Consider the following 16636-nt stretch of genomic DNA (forward strand, 5'->3'; position numbering starts at 1 on the left):
CTCCGCCTCATTTACGCTGAATGATCTCCGGTTCTTTTTAACGAAGACCGACTCAAGTGATTTGCTTATGCTCTCCACGGCCTCTTCTGGCAGGAGGGAGGATTCTTCATCTCCCTGGATGTTTTAAGTGAGCTGATGCTGCGTTGGGACATCAGATTCAGTCAATGCGGTCTTTTGATCTCAGAAACAAGTGGCAGGTTTTTCTGAATCAGGTGATCTACTGCTTTGGCTTCCTGCTGAGCAGCCTTGTTCTTTCTGGAGTTCCCAGCACTTTGTTCTCTCCTCTTTGAGGCATGAAGCAAAATGAAATATTTTTCTTCTTTGGCAAGGAAACACTATTTCAACATCCTGGGTGTTTACATATCAGCAGCTATTTCACAAGTTTATCAGTTAAGAGACAAGTAAAGATTTTTTTGTTTTAGCATGTGTGTTTTGGTGTGACCTTAAGTCTTTATACATATGGATTTTGATTCACAAACCTTCAAGCACAGCTGTTTTTAATATGCACATAGGCTGCGTGTGGCGTGTCTACACCAGTCTAAATGTCCATTATTTTGCAATATAAAACCTAATTTACATACGTTAATTGATTGATTTGGTGGCTGTTCTGAAGCGCACCTCCCACCTTTAAACACTGGGCGGCGCTGTTTGACAACAACACGGGGGCAGTACAGTGACCAATAAAACAATGCCGCAATTTTGATGGAAATCAGGGCAAAGCAGGCTCTCACAATAGCACCAACTGAGCCGTATGCGTTTTGGCCGACGATTACATGAGAAAAATAGGGAGATTGTCTGGCAAAAGGGAAAACGAGCATGCGCAGTCTTCCTTTAGCGGCAGACTGGTCCAGTCAACGTTTCCGCGCGCACGCCTCCGGTCCTCGCGGCTCCACTCTGACAAAAATGGGCAGGTAGCTGTTGACTAACATGAGGCGTGTAATACGGAGGTAGATTTCAATTTGTGGTGCATCTGTACGTCGCGTTAATTGCCTGGAGAGTCCTTTCGATTTTCAGCGGGAAGACTGCCGTTGGGTTGTTGTCACACAGGCCATGAATCGGGTCGTGTTGCTGGGAGGAGACCGTTCGGGCTCGCCTCCTTGCTAGCATGATTAGGTGGCTATGATGCGCCGCTGCTCCTGGTGTAACGCTATTCGCTGCCCAACGGCCCATTATAAAGCCAGGCAGGTCTTCGGTTAATTGTTTACCACCAACGGAACTTAAGCGAAGGGCGACCTGGAAATACACCACACCTTTCAAGGTAATTTTGATGCCACTGGCCAGCTAGCCAACGTCATTCATGGGGCTGAGACGTTGCTCCCGAACTGCCTAGCTACACGCTAGCAGGCTAACGCTTAGCTGGTAAACAGAACAAATGCTATACAGATTAACATATATTTTACGTTATCACAACCGCAATCTTCTATCCATTGTAGGTAATTAGGAACTATCTATTCTGCTTATCACCCAGCCTAAATGATGCCGTTAGTTTACAACAGATGGACGTAACTTGCCAATGTTGCATTCAATATCAATGCCAATGTTGTGTTAACTTTCACTAGATTTATTTTTATTTAGTGGCAAAATACTGCCTTCTGACAATTGTGCTCTGACTCACGTTTCTTGTGAGTTGGAATGTGCAGGTGGCTTCTTGAAACCTGTCAAGACAAGTTGCTGAAATTAAAATGATGCCAAAACACACGATTTGCTCTGTATAAATTTGATCACACATCTCTCAAACTTCATTTTCATTGTGCTTTAATGAGAAGTCCCCCCCCCCCCCTATACACACACACACACACACTCTGACAGAATAAAGAGGCTCACAGTTGCAGTAGTGCTTACTCTGGCACTTATGGCTAAACTAGCACATGCAAGGCTAATTGACTGGAAAAGAGGATTTTAAGATCAGCAGCTACCACCCTGTATTCATAGTCAGCAAACTAAAGAAGTAAAATACCAGCATTGTGACAGGTTTGACTGCTGCAGTTCTGTTTGTTTAGCACTGAGCCTCACTTTCTTTATTAATTATGCTTCATTCAGGATGGATGTTGATTTATCTGCCGGTGGGAATGGTAGCAGGAGAAAAGTGGATATTCCTGCCGTTGCTGAAGCCACAGTGGACATCATTCCTTTGGAACTCTATGATTCGGCCAGAGCCAAAATAGCAGCCAACCTGCGATGGCTGTTTGCCAAAGCTTATGGCATTGGTGAGTAATATACAGGGTGGTGGATGCAAGAGAGAAATCAGGATTTTAATCCTTTGTCTTTCAGTGGTTACACTATTGCAATAGCACAGACAAAATGCTTGTTCTTCAGCTGGTTCATGAGATTGCATGGGTTTAAGGTGATATATTTCACCCTGTAGTTTAGCACAACCAGCAATAAGTCATCTCTACTTTGGTCTTGATCATTGATCCTTAAAGATCCACAGTGCTGACATCACTGCCTGGTTGTAGCTGCCCTTCTGAATGGGTGGTGATCCTGGTGGGGTGGTGGAGCAGAACTGTTGTAGTCTTAACCCCTCACACTGATCAGGTGATTCGTTTTCCCTTAATCAATAAGAAGACTAAATAATGTCATCAATGAAGACTCATTATCAGCTCTCACATTAGAGTCCATCTAGAGACAGAGCAAAGGTTCCAATAGCTGCAGATGTGTGTATGCTTTTAAATCACAGATCTCAGTGTTTTCGTGTGTTCGTCTAATTGCATAAGCTCAAATCCCACTTCCGTCCTCTGGTCCGGCTCCTGCCAGTTAATAAATGTTTCTCCCTGGTTGCAGCGGGGTGGGCGGCTGCTGCCAGGGGTCATCAGCGTCCTTGGAATGAAGTCAGACGTGAATTCTCACCCCAGCCTGCCCCCTTTGTTTGAACACATGTTCAAATTCAGTACAAAATTGGACAGAAATGACCAAACTACTGAATGTTAGATGTTGTTGTGGCATCTTTTTTTCCCTCTTTGACATTTTCTCACTGAACTGCTGTTGCCAACTGTGCAGATCAGCCTTTATTCATAGCTTATTACCACCAACAAAAGCATGCTTGAGGAAGCTGCGTGCTCTTCTGCTTAGGTTTTATGAGCACGAGATCACAAGCATTGCTTTATATCCATCAAACATGGCAAACCTTAGGAACACCATGCACACACACACACACATTTTGTGTGTGTGAGTGTGTGCAAACAACTCAAATGTTGTTTGAGTTCAGCATGGAGGCAGATTCAACACTGCTGTGTTACTTCTGCAGGGTTTTTTTCTACATTGGATAGGTTTCGTGGATAATTTATTCCTCTGAGGCGTCATAAATGCCATCGTAGCGCACAAATGAGCCTTTCATGTTTAAAGTTGCCTGCTTCGCCTCCTGCCCTTATATGGATCTGCTTTTTGGGTTTGCGCAACTTCCCAGCCAAAGCAACCCAATCCGAGGTGTGTTTATCCCGTTTTCTCCCCAACTTTTGCTGCCGCGATAACTTGTTGCTTTAAAAAAGTCTGCGTTTCCTTTCACAAATGGGATTAACAGGACCGTATTTGCTCCAGGTGAACTGAATGCAAATGATAAATGGAGAGCTTTTGGCTCCTCACATTCCTCCATGTTGGCGCTGTAACCACCTACTACACGGACCTGCTTGTTGGCGTCATAATAATCACGGTTGTCATGGGCGCTGGAGACAGCAGAACACAGAGGAAACATGACCTGAGAGATGATTTAGAAGAACTGGAGGCAGTGTTCCAACCTGTCATTCCACACAAACGGACGTAGAGCTGATTGGTGCAAAATTTACTTGGGAATTTCCCTTTTCCTTTGCAGAAAATATTCCCGAGGACTTGAGGGACCCGTTCTATACAGACCAGTATGACCAGGAGCACATCAAGCCCCCCGTCATTCACCTGCTGCTGTCCTCTGAGCTTTATTGCCGTGTCTGCTCGCTCATCCTGAAGACGGAGCAGGCGGCCTCGCTTCAGTCCCACATGTCTGTCATCCACAGCCTTTCCAGAAAAGGAATATATGTAGTGGAAAGTGATGACACTCCCGTCGCTGATGAGGACCTCTCCTGCATGCCCATCAAAATGGTGAGTTGCTGGATTTAGAGTGGCCGAAGTAACCTGATTTAAAGGTGACGGCGTTGGTGTAGAGTAACAGAGTTGGGTATGTAACTCGGCCCACTTTAAAGGTTAAATGTCAACATGCGCGCTTGCTTGCACCTCTCCTGCAGCGCAGGGATCTGTAGGAGACATAACGCCTCTCATTCTTTCACCAGCGGCTGCACAATCTCAAGGTGTTTACACTGAGACTGTTTGTACAGACGGATGTGGGAGCAGAAAGCTCAGGCGGAGGATGAAAAAAACCCCACAGGGGTCCACAATTTCCTGCTGATATCTTTTTTTTTCTGGTGTGATTTGTTTTGCATTGATGTGGATTCAAAAATCTGCCCACAGTGAAGTCACAGCTCTAGGTTCTTCTGTTTATGATGGAACCAGGAAGCTGTTGCACCTTGATTTCAGGAGTCCTAGTCACTCCTAGTCTGTTCCTACATGCAGCCTGACAACATAATCCAGGCGGGCCTGTGTTTAAACACACAAACCTCCAAGCTGCAGTAAAGAGAACTATACGTTTTTATTCTGAGTCTCATTCTCCAGTCGGTGCATCATTGTGTTCTACCTGATTTTGAGCTCTCAATTCAGAGGTACATCCCTCCAAACCATCATAGTTTTATTTTAACAACCTTAAGATTGTCTATTGTATTTATTACAGTTTTAGAATTTATTAAAATACTTCAGGCTGGGGCAGGTTCTACATAATCATGATCATAAAAAGATGGCAGTACTAAATGCTGTCCTTGTCCTTTCTCAATGTTTGAATGTTCCTCCCCGATACCAAAATGGTATTTTTCTGTTTCCACACAAAGCGCTGCACAACTCATTAATAATGATAATTAGTCTAATCACTGTCCATTTCCCTCATACATTGGATTAGAGCAGCAGCGTCTTGCACAGGCTGGAATCATTTTACATTCACGTTAGATTTTGTGGTACTTGCTCTATTGTTGTGGAAAGTATGAAAACCTGTGTTCTAACTATGAGGAAGACATTGAAGGCATTCTTCCAATGTCTACTCAGATGATATTCAACCGGACTGAGAGGCTGTGTGTGGAAAAGTTGGAATAAAATCGGAATTGTTGCTTTTCAGATTTGTTAGGAAGAGTTTATTTAAGGTTGCAAACTTTGTCTCTATTTTAATCTCAAGTGCAGTTGACTTGCAACCAAAGTAATTGGATTGTGTTTTTGTCCCCTCTTACTTCAGAGTGCTCACATGTCCATGATCGATGCTCTGATGATGGCCTACACGGTGGAGATGATCAGCATTGAGAAAGTGGTGGCTTCTGTCAAACGCTTCTCCACTTTTAGAGCCTCCAAAGAGCTGCCCTTTGACCTGGAGGATGCTATGGTCTTTTGGATTAACAAGGTTTGAATGTACAGACACGACTAACTCCCCTCAGCAGCAGCTCAGTTTCTGTCACAAAAGAAGAGGGACATTGTTAGTTTAGGATCACTGGCGTGTGTCATGGTTTCTCTTTGAAATAATGTCACTAACACAAGGTTTGCTCTGCAGGTGAATATGAAGATGAGGGAGATTACAGAGAGGGAGCATAAAGTCAAGCATCACCCTCTGGAGTCTCCCAGCCATCAGAAGGTAAAGCAGGCCATTGACCACTGCAGAGAAACTGAAAAATGATCACATTTCTACCACTTTTTCCCCATATTTCTGCTGGTCCATATGTAGCTTTATTCAAAATTTAATACCATGCTTTTTTTATTAAGGTTTTTCAGATTTATAAACCCCAAAAACGTGGTTTACAACATCAGTCATTAGTCTGCTTAAGGAAAGTTTCTTCCTAATGGCATTCAGGAATTGACCCTGCTTTCTGTTTCTCTACACCAGAAACAGATCAAATCCTTGTCTTTGCTTCTGACCTGTTGATCTTTTTTGCTTCTTCAACTGTCCTTCCTCCCTTCTCTTATCCCTGCACACTGGATAGTCTCCCTCCAAATGGTATTGGAAGCTAGTCCCTGTAAGTTGGATGCCAGCTCCCCCTTCCCTATAATTCCATTTTCTTTGCTCCTTTCCCCTTTTGCACGCATAGTCCTGTGTTGATGTGTGCGCACACTCCACCATGGCTCATCCACGCTCATTCTGTGCTGCTTGTAGCCGGTGTGTCAACGAAGTGAATTACTATAATTCAGCCTTTGTGTGTGGTGAATTTCCCACACAGGTGTGAAGTAACGTGTACTTCTAGCTACACAATGTGTGCTGTGCCATTTCATGCAGAACTATCAGCAAAATTCAAAAGTGACAGTATGCTTGTGTTACATCAAAGAGAGTTTAGATGCATACATATTGTCGTTGCTTTGCAGTCTCTTCCTTGACCCCTCTCTGATCTACCTTGATATTCTCTCCTCCAGTCTCTACCTTCTGCTCTCACACAATTTCCTCAATGCCTATAACTTCCTTTGACTGTAGATTCTGGCTTTATGCAGGCTTTGCGTTGCCTGGAAAGGTCTTTCATCTTCAGGATAAGCCCTTTTCAGTATTAGAGAGCAAAAAATGTGTGTTGCAGTGGCATAAAAAAGAAATCGATTGAATCGCGTCAATGCAATCGCGACCATCACAGCGATTAGCTTCTGCTATCGGCAGGGCTGCTCTCACACAGTTAGGTATGTGACAGGTATGTGGCGGTTAGGTACGTGACAAGCTGAGTAAGTACTGCTTGGTATAGAGCATGTCACACATTCCTTTAACCTCTTTCTCTAACTTCAGCCAGATACCTTATATGGTGTCAAAAGCCAGCCTGGAAGTTTACATTTTTCAGGAATTATCTGGTTTTACAAATGTTCAAAAAGGGATTTTTCTCAGTCATGTTGCTAACTTAAAAATAAATACATGGTCTTCTTTTTTAAAATGTAGTTTGCATAAAAATATTCAAATATAAAATGGACCTTTGCCAGATTTGTCATGTTACCTAATGCATATTGGTTCCACACTTCACTCATCAGCTTTATAGAAGCTACCCAAATACCAGTTCTGAAAATTAGTATGCAGCAGTGAGTTTTAGTCTGCAGAGCAAAGCTGCTCTGTTTGCACAACCAGCACAGCAGTTGTTCTACTTGCATAACCCAAGAAAGATTAAGCAGCCGTCAAACTTTTCCAGTATTTTTAAAGAAAAAAATCCTGTCGTCGATGTGTTAGTGTGCAAAAGACCCCACAGAGGTCCTAAATCCTGGATCTAGTGTTCGTAGATTCACAGTTGAACTGCTTCTTTACAGTCAGTGCAGCTTGTTATTAAACTACGTTGCTGCAAAAAACATTTCATATGCTGTATGTTTAAACACGATGCGGGAAAATAGCACCATAATGATCGTGCTTAAGTCTTTATGAAAGAGCTTAAAGGACAGTAGTTTGGGTATTAACTGGTTTTTGATGTATATGTTTAACTATATTTGGCTCCAAATGTAACTTTGTCATTGGATATTTGTAGTGTTTTTTTGTGAACTGTAAAGCGATAATAGTCCATCTTTACCTGCATAGTGTGTGCATGTCAAACTGGGGCGAGTGTGTTTTCTATTCACACACTTAAACGTACCTATAAGTGGGTCAGTGATTCTAAGTTTCCAGTCATCTGAGACATGTTGCCAAGTTTGACTGGCAGGCCTAAATCTTCCATCCCGTCTGTATTGGTCATGTCGCAGCACCTCTGCCTTCTCGTGGTTGTTAGAGCAAGCTTCTCTCTTCATGGTGGCCGAGAAGACAGACGATTTCATTCCCATACATTTGTAAAAAGTAATTTATTTAATAAATTGAATACAGGTTTGACCAGTAGAAATGGATGTTTTTGTTTGCTTTGGGATTCAAACATGGGGCGTCCACTTGATGGATTACGTGACGCTAATCACTGCATTCACATTGGCCCTATCTTTGGTTAGGTAAGGTACCGTCGGGACCACGCATCTGGCCGACAGCTGCCTTTCTTCCGAGTTTTGGAAGATTTGATGAGGGATATTTGTGACGGAGCGGCTCTACTCACTCTGGTCCACTGCTACTGCCCAGACCTCATGAAGCTGGAGGGTATGCTGTGATTTCCTGCATCGACACCAATATCCCCGTGTGCCACTATTTTTAGCACTACTGTCCCAGTCCAGTTGGTGTGGCATTTATAGCCGTCGGGTCACTGAGCTGTATCCTGGACTGACCTTTTCCTGCTTGATTAGATATTTGCTTGAAGGAAGTCCCATCCATCGCTGATAGCCTGTACAACATCCAGCTACTCAGAGAGTTTGCCAATGAGTACCTGAACAAAAGTTTTTACCTGACGATTGAGGACATGCTCTACTCCCCCCTGGTGCTCAAGGTACAAGCACAGCTTTTGTTTAGAGTAAATAGAAGTAACTTTTGGTGGTTTCTAAGGACATAGAATTAGTCACCAGTCTGTTTACACTGGTTAAAATGTGTGTTTTTTGCTCCCTGTGCAGCACAACATTATGGTGTTCATAGCTGAACTGTTCTGGTGGTTTGAAACAGTCAAACCAGAGTTTGTCCAACCTCGTGATCTCCAAGAGTTCAAAGATTGTAAGTGTCGCACTCTTGAAGAAGATTCCACATTATTCATAGTTTTGCTTTTAACACACTAATATTTTTTAAACTCAAGTAGTCATAGCTTGATAAACATCATTTTTATTTATGAAGCTTAAAGGGGCAATAAGCAATTTTTTTTCTCTGCTAGGTTCGCTGTTGTGCTTTGTCTGTAGACCAAAACAAAGTGTCACGAGCCTCACCTCCCTCTACCTCTGCTCTCCACTCCCCCGTCTCGTCTGTGAACCAAGATCTGCAAAGTGCAAACACAGTATTAATCCGGCTTCTCTCCCTTTCGTTATCCGACATCCTCTTCGCCAATGACCGTTGTTTCCTTAGAGGTCATGTCGGATCCTGGTCTTCAGGTGAACGTTTTGTTCTGATCTCCGCCATCTTCGCTTTGAAGATATGCCCGCTGGCTGTAGCCGTTTACAGACGGGGCCAAGTGCTCCATGTACGTGAACGCGCAGCGAGACCAGCTTAACAAAGAGCTGGAGATCACACACACAGGTGTCATCATGTTACACTCCGGGTGAAATTACACCTTCAGATGTTCACATAGCGATTTAAAAAAAATTCCTTCTAACACGATGGATTTTGCTTATTGCCCCTTCAAAGTCATGCCACACGTTTCATTTAAAATGGTAATCTTATAAAGCAATTTCTTAAACACAAAATGGACAATAAAAAGACTTTCCTTTTTTTTCCTTTGATCAGCTCGAGTCGTATGTCAGCCTAAGTGTACCCGCCCAGCAGTGCCTATCTCCAACGCCACCAAGCGCAGCTTCTTGGCCAACCCTGATAACCAGAACAGCCCAGAGGTGTGTAACAGGTACTTCCTGCACCCTGAAGACTCCGACACCCCGTAAGTTTTTTCTCACTTCACATCAACATCATTCTGTTTCATCTTCTGCATTTTAACTCACTACTTTAGCTGAAGTGATAGGCCCTGATACCTTGGTTTTATTTCCTGTACAATATGTTACACAGCCCCAGGATTTGTGTTGTAGGTAGCAGTGCAGTAAATCTGGGACAGAAAAAGGAATTTAAGTCTTTTAAGTCTCTGCAAATCTCATCTGTTAATTGCACACCTGCTAAAAAAAGGATTACTTGACTTCCAGGAGGGCAGGTCCATCCTTCAGTCCTTCCCACCCACTGCTGCCCCTCAGACAGAGGCAGCAAAAGCAGCAGGAGGATGGTAACGGTAGGGAGAGAGTTCTTCACAGCTTTCACTGTTGAATTTAAGGCTACAGGATTTCTGGCCAGTTTTTTTATGCTTTTACTTTTTGCTGTTAGGTATGAGAAACCGATCCAACTCTCTGACTGGAACAGATGGACAGCCGAGAGGCTCTGTCGTTGCCTGGCCTGACAAAAGACAGAGGTTTGTCCTGTTCCTTTAACGTTTTGATTCAGGTTCTGTGCTTATTAAACTAACTGACCAGGTTGGTTAATGAACTCTAAGCACCTTACATGAAAAAAATGTATTTTCTTCCATGAAAAAGGATCAACTTAATCTACTCTCTTTTTTATACTCTTTCCACAGACCGCTGTCCACCCTGAGTCCCTTCATGTTTCATTCAGCCACAGACGGGGACGTAGACGGAGCTTCTGGCGACAGCGTGAGTCTGGCTCGCTCCATAAGTAAAGACAGCCTGGCCTCCAACATTCTCAACGCCACACCAAAACACCTGCCAGCTGCCAACCAGCCTCCACAGGCTGCCATGTGCAGAGTCAATGGCCTCCATGCTAGTGTGCACGTAGAGAATGAAGAAGAAACATTGGCAGTTACCAGGACTGATGCTTCCTTAATGCCCAAATGGATTGATGCAACACAACCAGCTGCAACAGTAGCAGCCAAACTCTCTACTGACCCAAGACCTGCAGCGGATACGTTTTACCTGGAACCCCTGATGCCTGCCGCGCTCAAAACTGCTAAAGAGAAGTCTGTATGCCTAAACAAGGAGGAGGAGAGTGGTGAGGGGCCCTGTTCTTCAGGATGGGGCTCTCTACACAGAGGAGATGGTTCTACGTCAGCTGTTCGTAGAAAACCTCCATGCAGTATGAACCAGACGTATCCTCCTCCTGGTGAGGAGAAAGACATGTCAGTGGAGCCTTTACAGAGTCTGGTAGATTTTAGGCCTGTTGTTACTAGTAGCATAGACCCCTCATCCAAAGAGTCAGCTGGGGTTTATCTACAGTCCGATTCTGAAGAATCAAAGTCTTGCCAAGTCATGGACACAGAACTGGAAGACCAGGATGAAGAAGAGGAAGACTTGGATGAAGCTGTTACCACTAAAGACCCCAACTGGACCAGGAAAGCCTTTGAGGACGATGAAGAAGAAGAATCAGCCAAACTACAAGAAGACATGAATGTGAAAGAGCACGAGGACAAAGACCTGAATGGTGGCAGCGGGCGCTCCAGTCCCTGCCTCAGCACTCACTCCCAGGCCAGCAGCATGGCCAGCGGCAGCGTACGGATGACCTCCTTTGCCGAACGCAAAGCGCAGCAGCAGCGCTTCGGCAGCAATCACGACTTATATTCCAGTGCCACCAGCTCACAAAGGACCACTCCAGATGGGTCAGAAAGCAGTGGGCCCCTGAACTCCTGGAGACTTAAAAGAGACCAGAGCCCCTCCTCTCCCATGGGCGGGTGGTCTCGTACGGGCGATGGTGGCGGTTCTGCGAACGTGCTGGCTTCGGAACTTGTTCAGCTCCATATGCAGCTGGAAGAGAAGAGACGTGCGATCGAGCACCAGAAGAAGAAAAGGGATTTGCTGATGGCCAGACAGAGGCAGAAGCTCGGGAAGGCTGCCTTCCTGAACATTGTAAAAAAAGATGGAGGTAGGAGCGATGCCTTTCCCAATCCTCTTAAAGCTGATATTCCTAAGGATGAATTGGGTGGGGAGAAAGCACCTCCAAGCAAAGAATTAATGTGTGCGGGTACACAAAAGGGAGACAGAGAACTGGAGGGAACCTTCCTGCCAGGTGCCTTAGAAGCAGATGAGAAGGAAAACAATGGAAACTTTTGTCCTGATGAAGAACTGGACCCATACGAATGCAGTCGCTCCATCGAGCAGCTGAACGAAGCCATCAACAGCATCCAGCAGCAGATGATGCAGGTGTCACTGAAGCAGGAGCTGTTGATAAAACAGAATGTACAGTCTCCCCCTGGAGCATCTCCAACTCCTCCTCTTGCCGCTGAGAAAAATGGAGATTCAAAGGCAGGTGCAAGTTTTCACTTTGTGGACCACGTCTCCGGAAGCAGCACTGTACCCACCAGGAAACCACCCAAGCTGAGCTCCAGCCGAGGCTCCAGGTCCAAACCTTCTGAGCTAAAGTTAGGCAAGGAGCAGAGCCGGGTGGCCTCCAAGGCCCTCCACCCAGCCCACAGCGGGTCCAAGACGTTACCGCAAACGAGGCATTTAGAGGGGGGCAGATCCCCCAAGCGGGAGAGTCCCAGAACCCCTGTGAAAGAGGAGACAGCCGAGAGGCCGGGGGATGTGCACACCACTTTCAGACTCAACGATGAAGCGAATATCCGCCTGCCCACTCGAGTAGACCTGACTGCAGTGGCTGCCCAAGAAGTGTCCTTCGAAGAGTGCCTTTCCAGCACCATGAAAGAGTCCGAGCTCAACTCATCAGACGGTTCAGGGAGGGAGAACATACCATCAGAGGTTCCACGCAGCAAAGCCCCCCTGATAGAGGTGGATCTGTCCGAGCTGAAATCTGAAGAAGACGAGGCCGTCGAGGACGCAAATTCAGAGGGCGGTGAAGGAGAACAGAAGTCGGTCCTGGGTTTCTTCTTCAAGGTAACGGCATTACAAGACTTTCTGCTTCTAGTAAAGCCACCAAAAGGTGGTAAATGCTTCTCTTTTGGGAGGAAAAACCAGATAAAGATGAAAAGTCAGTGAGGTTCTTTGTCCTGTTGTAGGATGACAGGAAGGCAGAGGGGGATCTGGCTAAAAAGAAGGCGGCGTTTTTGCTGAAACAGCAAAAGAAAGCTGAGGAGGCTCGACTGCGTAGACAACAGCTGGAAGCAGAATCCGAGCTCAAACGCGATGAAGCAAGGTGCGCCGCGGTCTCCACGCAATGCAGATTGTGTTCATTCTAGAAAAGGTTTGGAAAAAGTTTGGTCTCTCTTAGACGGAAAGCGGAGGAGGATCGCTTGCGTAAAGAAGAGGAGAAGATGCGGCGAGAGCTGATAAAGCAGGAATATCAGCAGAGGAAGCAGCAGGAGATGTTTGAAGAGCAGAAGCTCTCGCCGAAGCTCTTCAAACCCAAAACCCCCAAACCAAAGCAGAGACCCAGACCCAAGTCTGTCCTCAGAGAGGAGTCCTCCATCGACGTTTCCAAGGACTCTTCTACACGTAAGACAAATGCTCATTAGTGTGGTTTCTTTACGCTTATTTTCTGTCTGCTGCAGTAATGACGCCGTTAAGTGTTACGGATCCTTTTTGTTTCACACAGCCGACAACCTGAGCAACGCCCAGTCGGGCTCCAGCCTGTCGCTGGCGTCTGCTGCCACCAATGAGGCAGACAGCATCAACTCTGGGGGAGCGGGATCCCAGCGGTGAGCACCCTCACACTTTATTGGTTTTGTTTTCTTTTCCATTCATGTACATGTGAAAGAGAAGTCTTATTTCTGCCGCTGCTTCCAGCTGTGACTCCGTGGAGTCATTCACAGGCAGCGTAAACAGCCGCGCGACAGAGAGGGACTGGGACAACGGCTCCACCGCGTCGTCCACCACTGCCAAGGCTGAATACACCGGTGAGGGCTCGGGCACCCTGACGGGTTGAACTACCGGAGTTTCGTGACCATAAGGCGCACCGCGTTAAAAGGCGCAGTCTCAGTTACGGGTGCTATTTCTGTATTTAACACATACATAAAGTGCACCGGATTATATGGGGCCCCGTCCATTTTGGAGAAAATTGAAGACTTTTAAGGGCGCCTTATGGTCGTGAAATCATGGCGGTTCTGAGGGCAGGCCTGCTGTCAGAATGGATGTGGCACCACTCGCATTGATGAAGTGATGTATTCCTGTTGATTTTCCTTTGGTTTTCATTTTTTTGGCATATATTTCAGGTCTGAAGCTCTTCAAGGAGCCTAGCGCTAAGTCCAACAAACCAATCATCCACAACGCGATCTCTCACTGCTGCCTGGCCGGCAAAGTCAATGAGCCCCAGAAGAAACAGATCCTAGAGGTGGGCTCTGTCACACATCTCACCGTCTGAGTTCTCATTAAAAACAACCTTTTATTTTAGGGTCAACAGGCCTTTCACAAGAAACACCTGCCGTCTTAGGCACATTTAAATCCTGTTTTCAAACTGTTTATTCGCCTTGTTTCTCACCAGGAGCTGGAGAAGTGCGAGTCCAACCATCTGATGATACTGTTTCGTGACAGCGGCTGTCAATTCAGGGCACTTTACTCGTACTTCCCCGACACGGAGGAGATCTTAAAGCTGACAGGCACTGGACCTAAGAGCATCAGCAAGAAGATGATCGACAAGCTGTACAAGTACAACTCGGACCGAAAGCAGTTCACCGTCATCCCCGCCAAGACCGTGTCGGTCAGCGTGGACGCCATCACCATCCACAACCACCTGTGGCAGGCTAAAAAAACCTCCGTGCCAAAGAAAAATGGAAAATAAAGACCCTGAATTATTAAAAAAAAAAAAAAGAACCGGTTACCTATCATCATACCTTCCCATCTTGCTCGTGTCCTGGACAGACGGCGTTGTCGCTCGCGGCCAGGCTGGACGGGCGCGGCCGTGGCGTTGGACCGTAGGAGGAGCGAGGCGGGGACAAAGACGCGCGTGCCTTGCCGGGGGGGACTCTGACGGGAAGGTGCTTCAAACAGACCAGTGCACGCTGAATCCACTTCCTCCGTCCGTGGTCCCGGCGTGCTCCGCTATCTGCTGGTTTGGTTCCCTCTTCCAAAACCACACACGGGCCTGTGGAGTCTTCTGTCTCATCACCTGGTGGATGTATTTTATTTATTAGTCCAGCACCGTCTCGGTCGCCAGCTCAGCCTCGGCCCTGAAGACGGCGTTGGGCGACGTGGAGACGCTTCTGTTTCTGTCCCCGTGAATGGTTCACGGTTCTTCCTGTGCGGACCATCAAGCCGGGCTGGCATTACCAATTTTGCCTCGATTTTCTTCTTTTGTCACGGGGGAGCTGCTCAGGTGTCCCTCAGACGTCCTTTGGCCTTCATTCATCATGGTACTGTTGTCTATTCCTTTTAATCGAGCGGCTGATCCTCTGACGCCCAGAACGCGAACAGAGGCGCGCAGATGTTCCCGCTGGTGGTCAAAAAGCCTTTTGGTTTGAATTTTTAACGCATCCTTTTTCTTGAGGGTGTCGTAAGGGTGAATGTTATTTTGGTACACAGAAAATGCTTCTTTTTCTTGGTTTTAACTTTATATTATTAAAGCGATGTAATATGGAGTCCGAGCTGATGTTATGTGTTTTTATCATAACGAGAACTCTCCGATGTTTAGAGATTAGCTTTGTTTTCTCTCCACAGGACACTCTTGAACCCTGTTAGAGGTGCACTCACCAACACTTGTGGATGGCTTCTGTCATGCAATGTTAGCTCTGTCCCCCGATGTCCCTCCCCGAGGACTTTTGTTCTTCCTCCCTGTCTTTAATCGTAACCACAGAACACACACACACACACATACTTGTGAAGAGCTGATTGTGTGACGCTCCGTAACTGCTCTGAATGACAGTATTTGATATTTTTACAGAGGATTTGTGCGACTGGGGCCGCATTTTGGTTCAGTTGTGTCTCGACATTAAAGAACATTCCTCCAAAGTGTTGACCAATACTGCCACGTCGTGTGTCTCTGCATCAGAAGTCCTTGAAAACAGAAATCCATCGGCCTGGAGAACAAACACGTTTTGCACAAGCACTTTACTTTCTGTTGGTGAATTTTGGAATGGGTAACAGTGCTGTTGCGTTGCTCCGTAACACCGATATTGAATGCTGACCTGTTCGACTCGAAGGCCGTCTTGTACGTTACTACTGTCTCCAAAAACGACACTATACTTGATTTGTCATTTGCTGTATTTCGAATTATTTTTGAGGGGGGTATTTGGTATGAGAGTGTATTTTTATCAACACTAAATGATGATACTAGCATTTGCTCACCGTTTTTGTTAACACATCTACTTTTCATCCTTGTTGATTTTTATCTTTAATTCCATGCCATCTATTTATTTTGCAAATGGAAGCACTGACAATAAATTTTCAAGTAAATTAAAGTAGCCTATGTTCATTTTTAAAATTCTTTTCTCATAGTGTCATTTGTCAGTCCGCCTGGCTGTTTTCATTTTCTTAAAATTAGACAACAGGTTTAATTTTTCTGCTGTTTTGCATTATTTTTGCTCCCCATTTGAGCCGATAACCTTTGTACCAGCACTCCTCTGAAATCATGACATCCGTTAGTGGCTATTCCTTACCAACTGGAACAGCCTTTCAACTCTCGTAACCACAGCGATGTCAACTCTGTCCCATTTCGTCTTCATGCCTGCTGCCTCAGGTCGTCTGGACATGTCCAGCAGAAGGGTGAGTGCTCACATGTCTCGTGTAAGAAATAACAGAGTGAAACTGACGAATTCACCGTTTTTGCTGTTTGTTCTTTGCTGCTCCTAAATGTGAACATGGAGCCAGTGTTGCTTCGCTGAAGGGCAGGTTATATTCTGCTTGAAAATACTTTCAGGTAAGGACTTTAATTCTATATGATGGAAATTGATCAGTGTTATATACTTGGAAATGTTTTGCCAGTTTACGTTTGAAATTTCTAAAAGATTCATATGAATTGTGAAAGACAAAGGAGCAAATGTAGCATAAATGTTACTTTGTGCTACATTTGAAGGGCTGTCACACTTTTTGACGGTTGCAGTGGTTTGTGTCACGTTAGTAACAGAATCCATCCCGTTATGTTTACGGTGCAGTGTTGCTGTAATATAACAAACCTCCACCAGGGGGCAGTGAAGACTAAAATATATTA

General features: G+C 45.5%; 1 protein-coding gene across 2 annotated transcripts; it reads left to right on the plus strand.

Annotated features, from left to right (window-relative positions):
* Positions 1-710: 710 nt before the first annotated feature.
* Positions 711-15887, plus strand: camsap1b (calmodulin regulated spectrin-associated protein 1b). 2 transcript variants are annotated; one of them, XM_029829090.1, is made up of 19 exons: positions 711-1258; positions 2041-2207; positions 3806-4068; positions 5300-5461; positions 5609-5689; positions 6036-6068; positions 7978-8119; positions 8263-8402; positions 8524-8620; positions 9341-9488; positions 9745-9827; positions 9920-10004; positions 10167-12432; positions 12555-12691; positions 12767-12990; positions 13091-13193; positions 13282-13391; positions 13707-13825; positions 13976-15887. In XM_029829090.1, the coding sequence occupies exons 2-19, from the start codon at positions 2042-2044 to the stop codon at positions 14270-14272; spliced, it is 4656 nt and encodes a 1551-aa protein (XP_029684950.1). In that variant the 5' UTR covers positions 711-1258; position 2041; the 3' UTR covers positions 14273-15887. The 2 variants fall into 2 exon arrangements, with proteins under 2 accessions (XP_029684950.1, XP_011614278.1); XM_011615976.2 differs by lacking the exon at positions 6036-6068.
* Positions 15888-16636: the final 749 nt, after the last annotated feature.

This window comes from Takifugu rubripes, chromosome 21 (genome assembly GCF_901000725.2).
Source record: "Takifugu rubripes chromosome 21, fTakRub1.2, whole genome shotgun sequence".
Taxonomy (NCBI): Eukaryota; Metazoa; Chordata; class Actinopteri; order Tetraodontiformes; family Tetraodontidae; genus Takifugu; species Takifugu rubripes.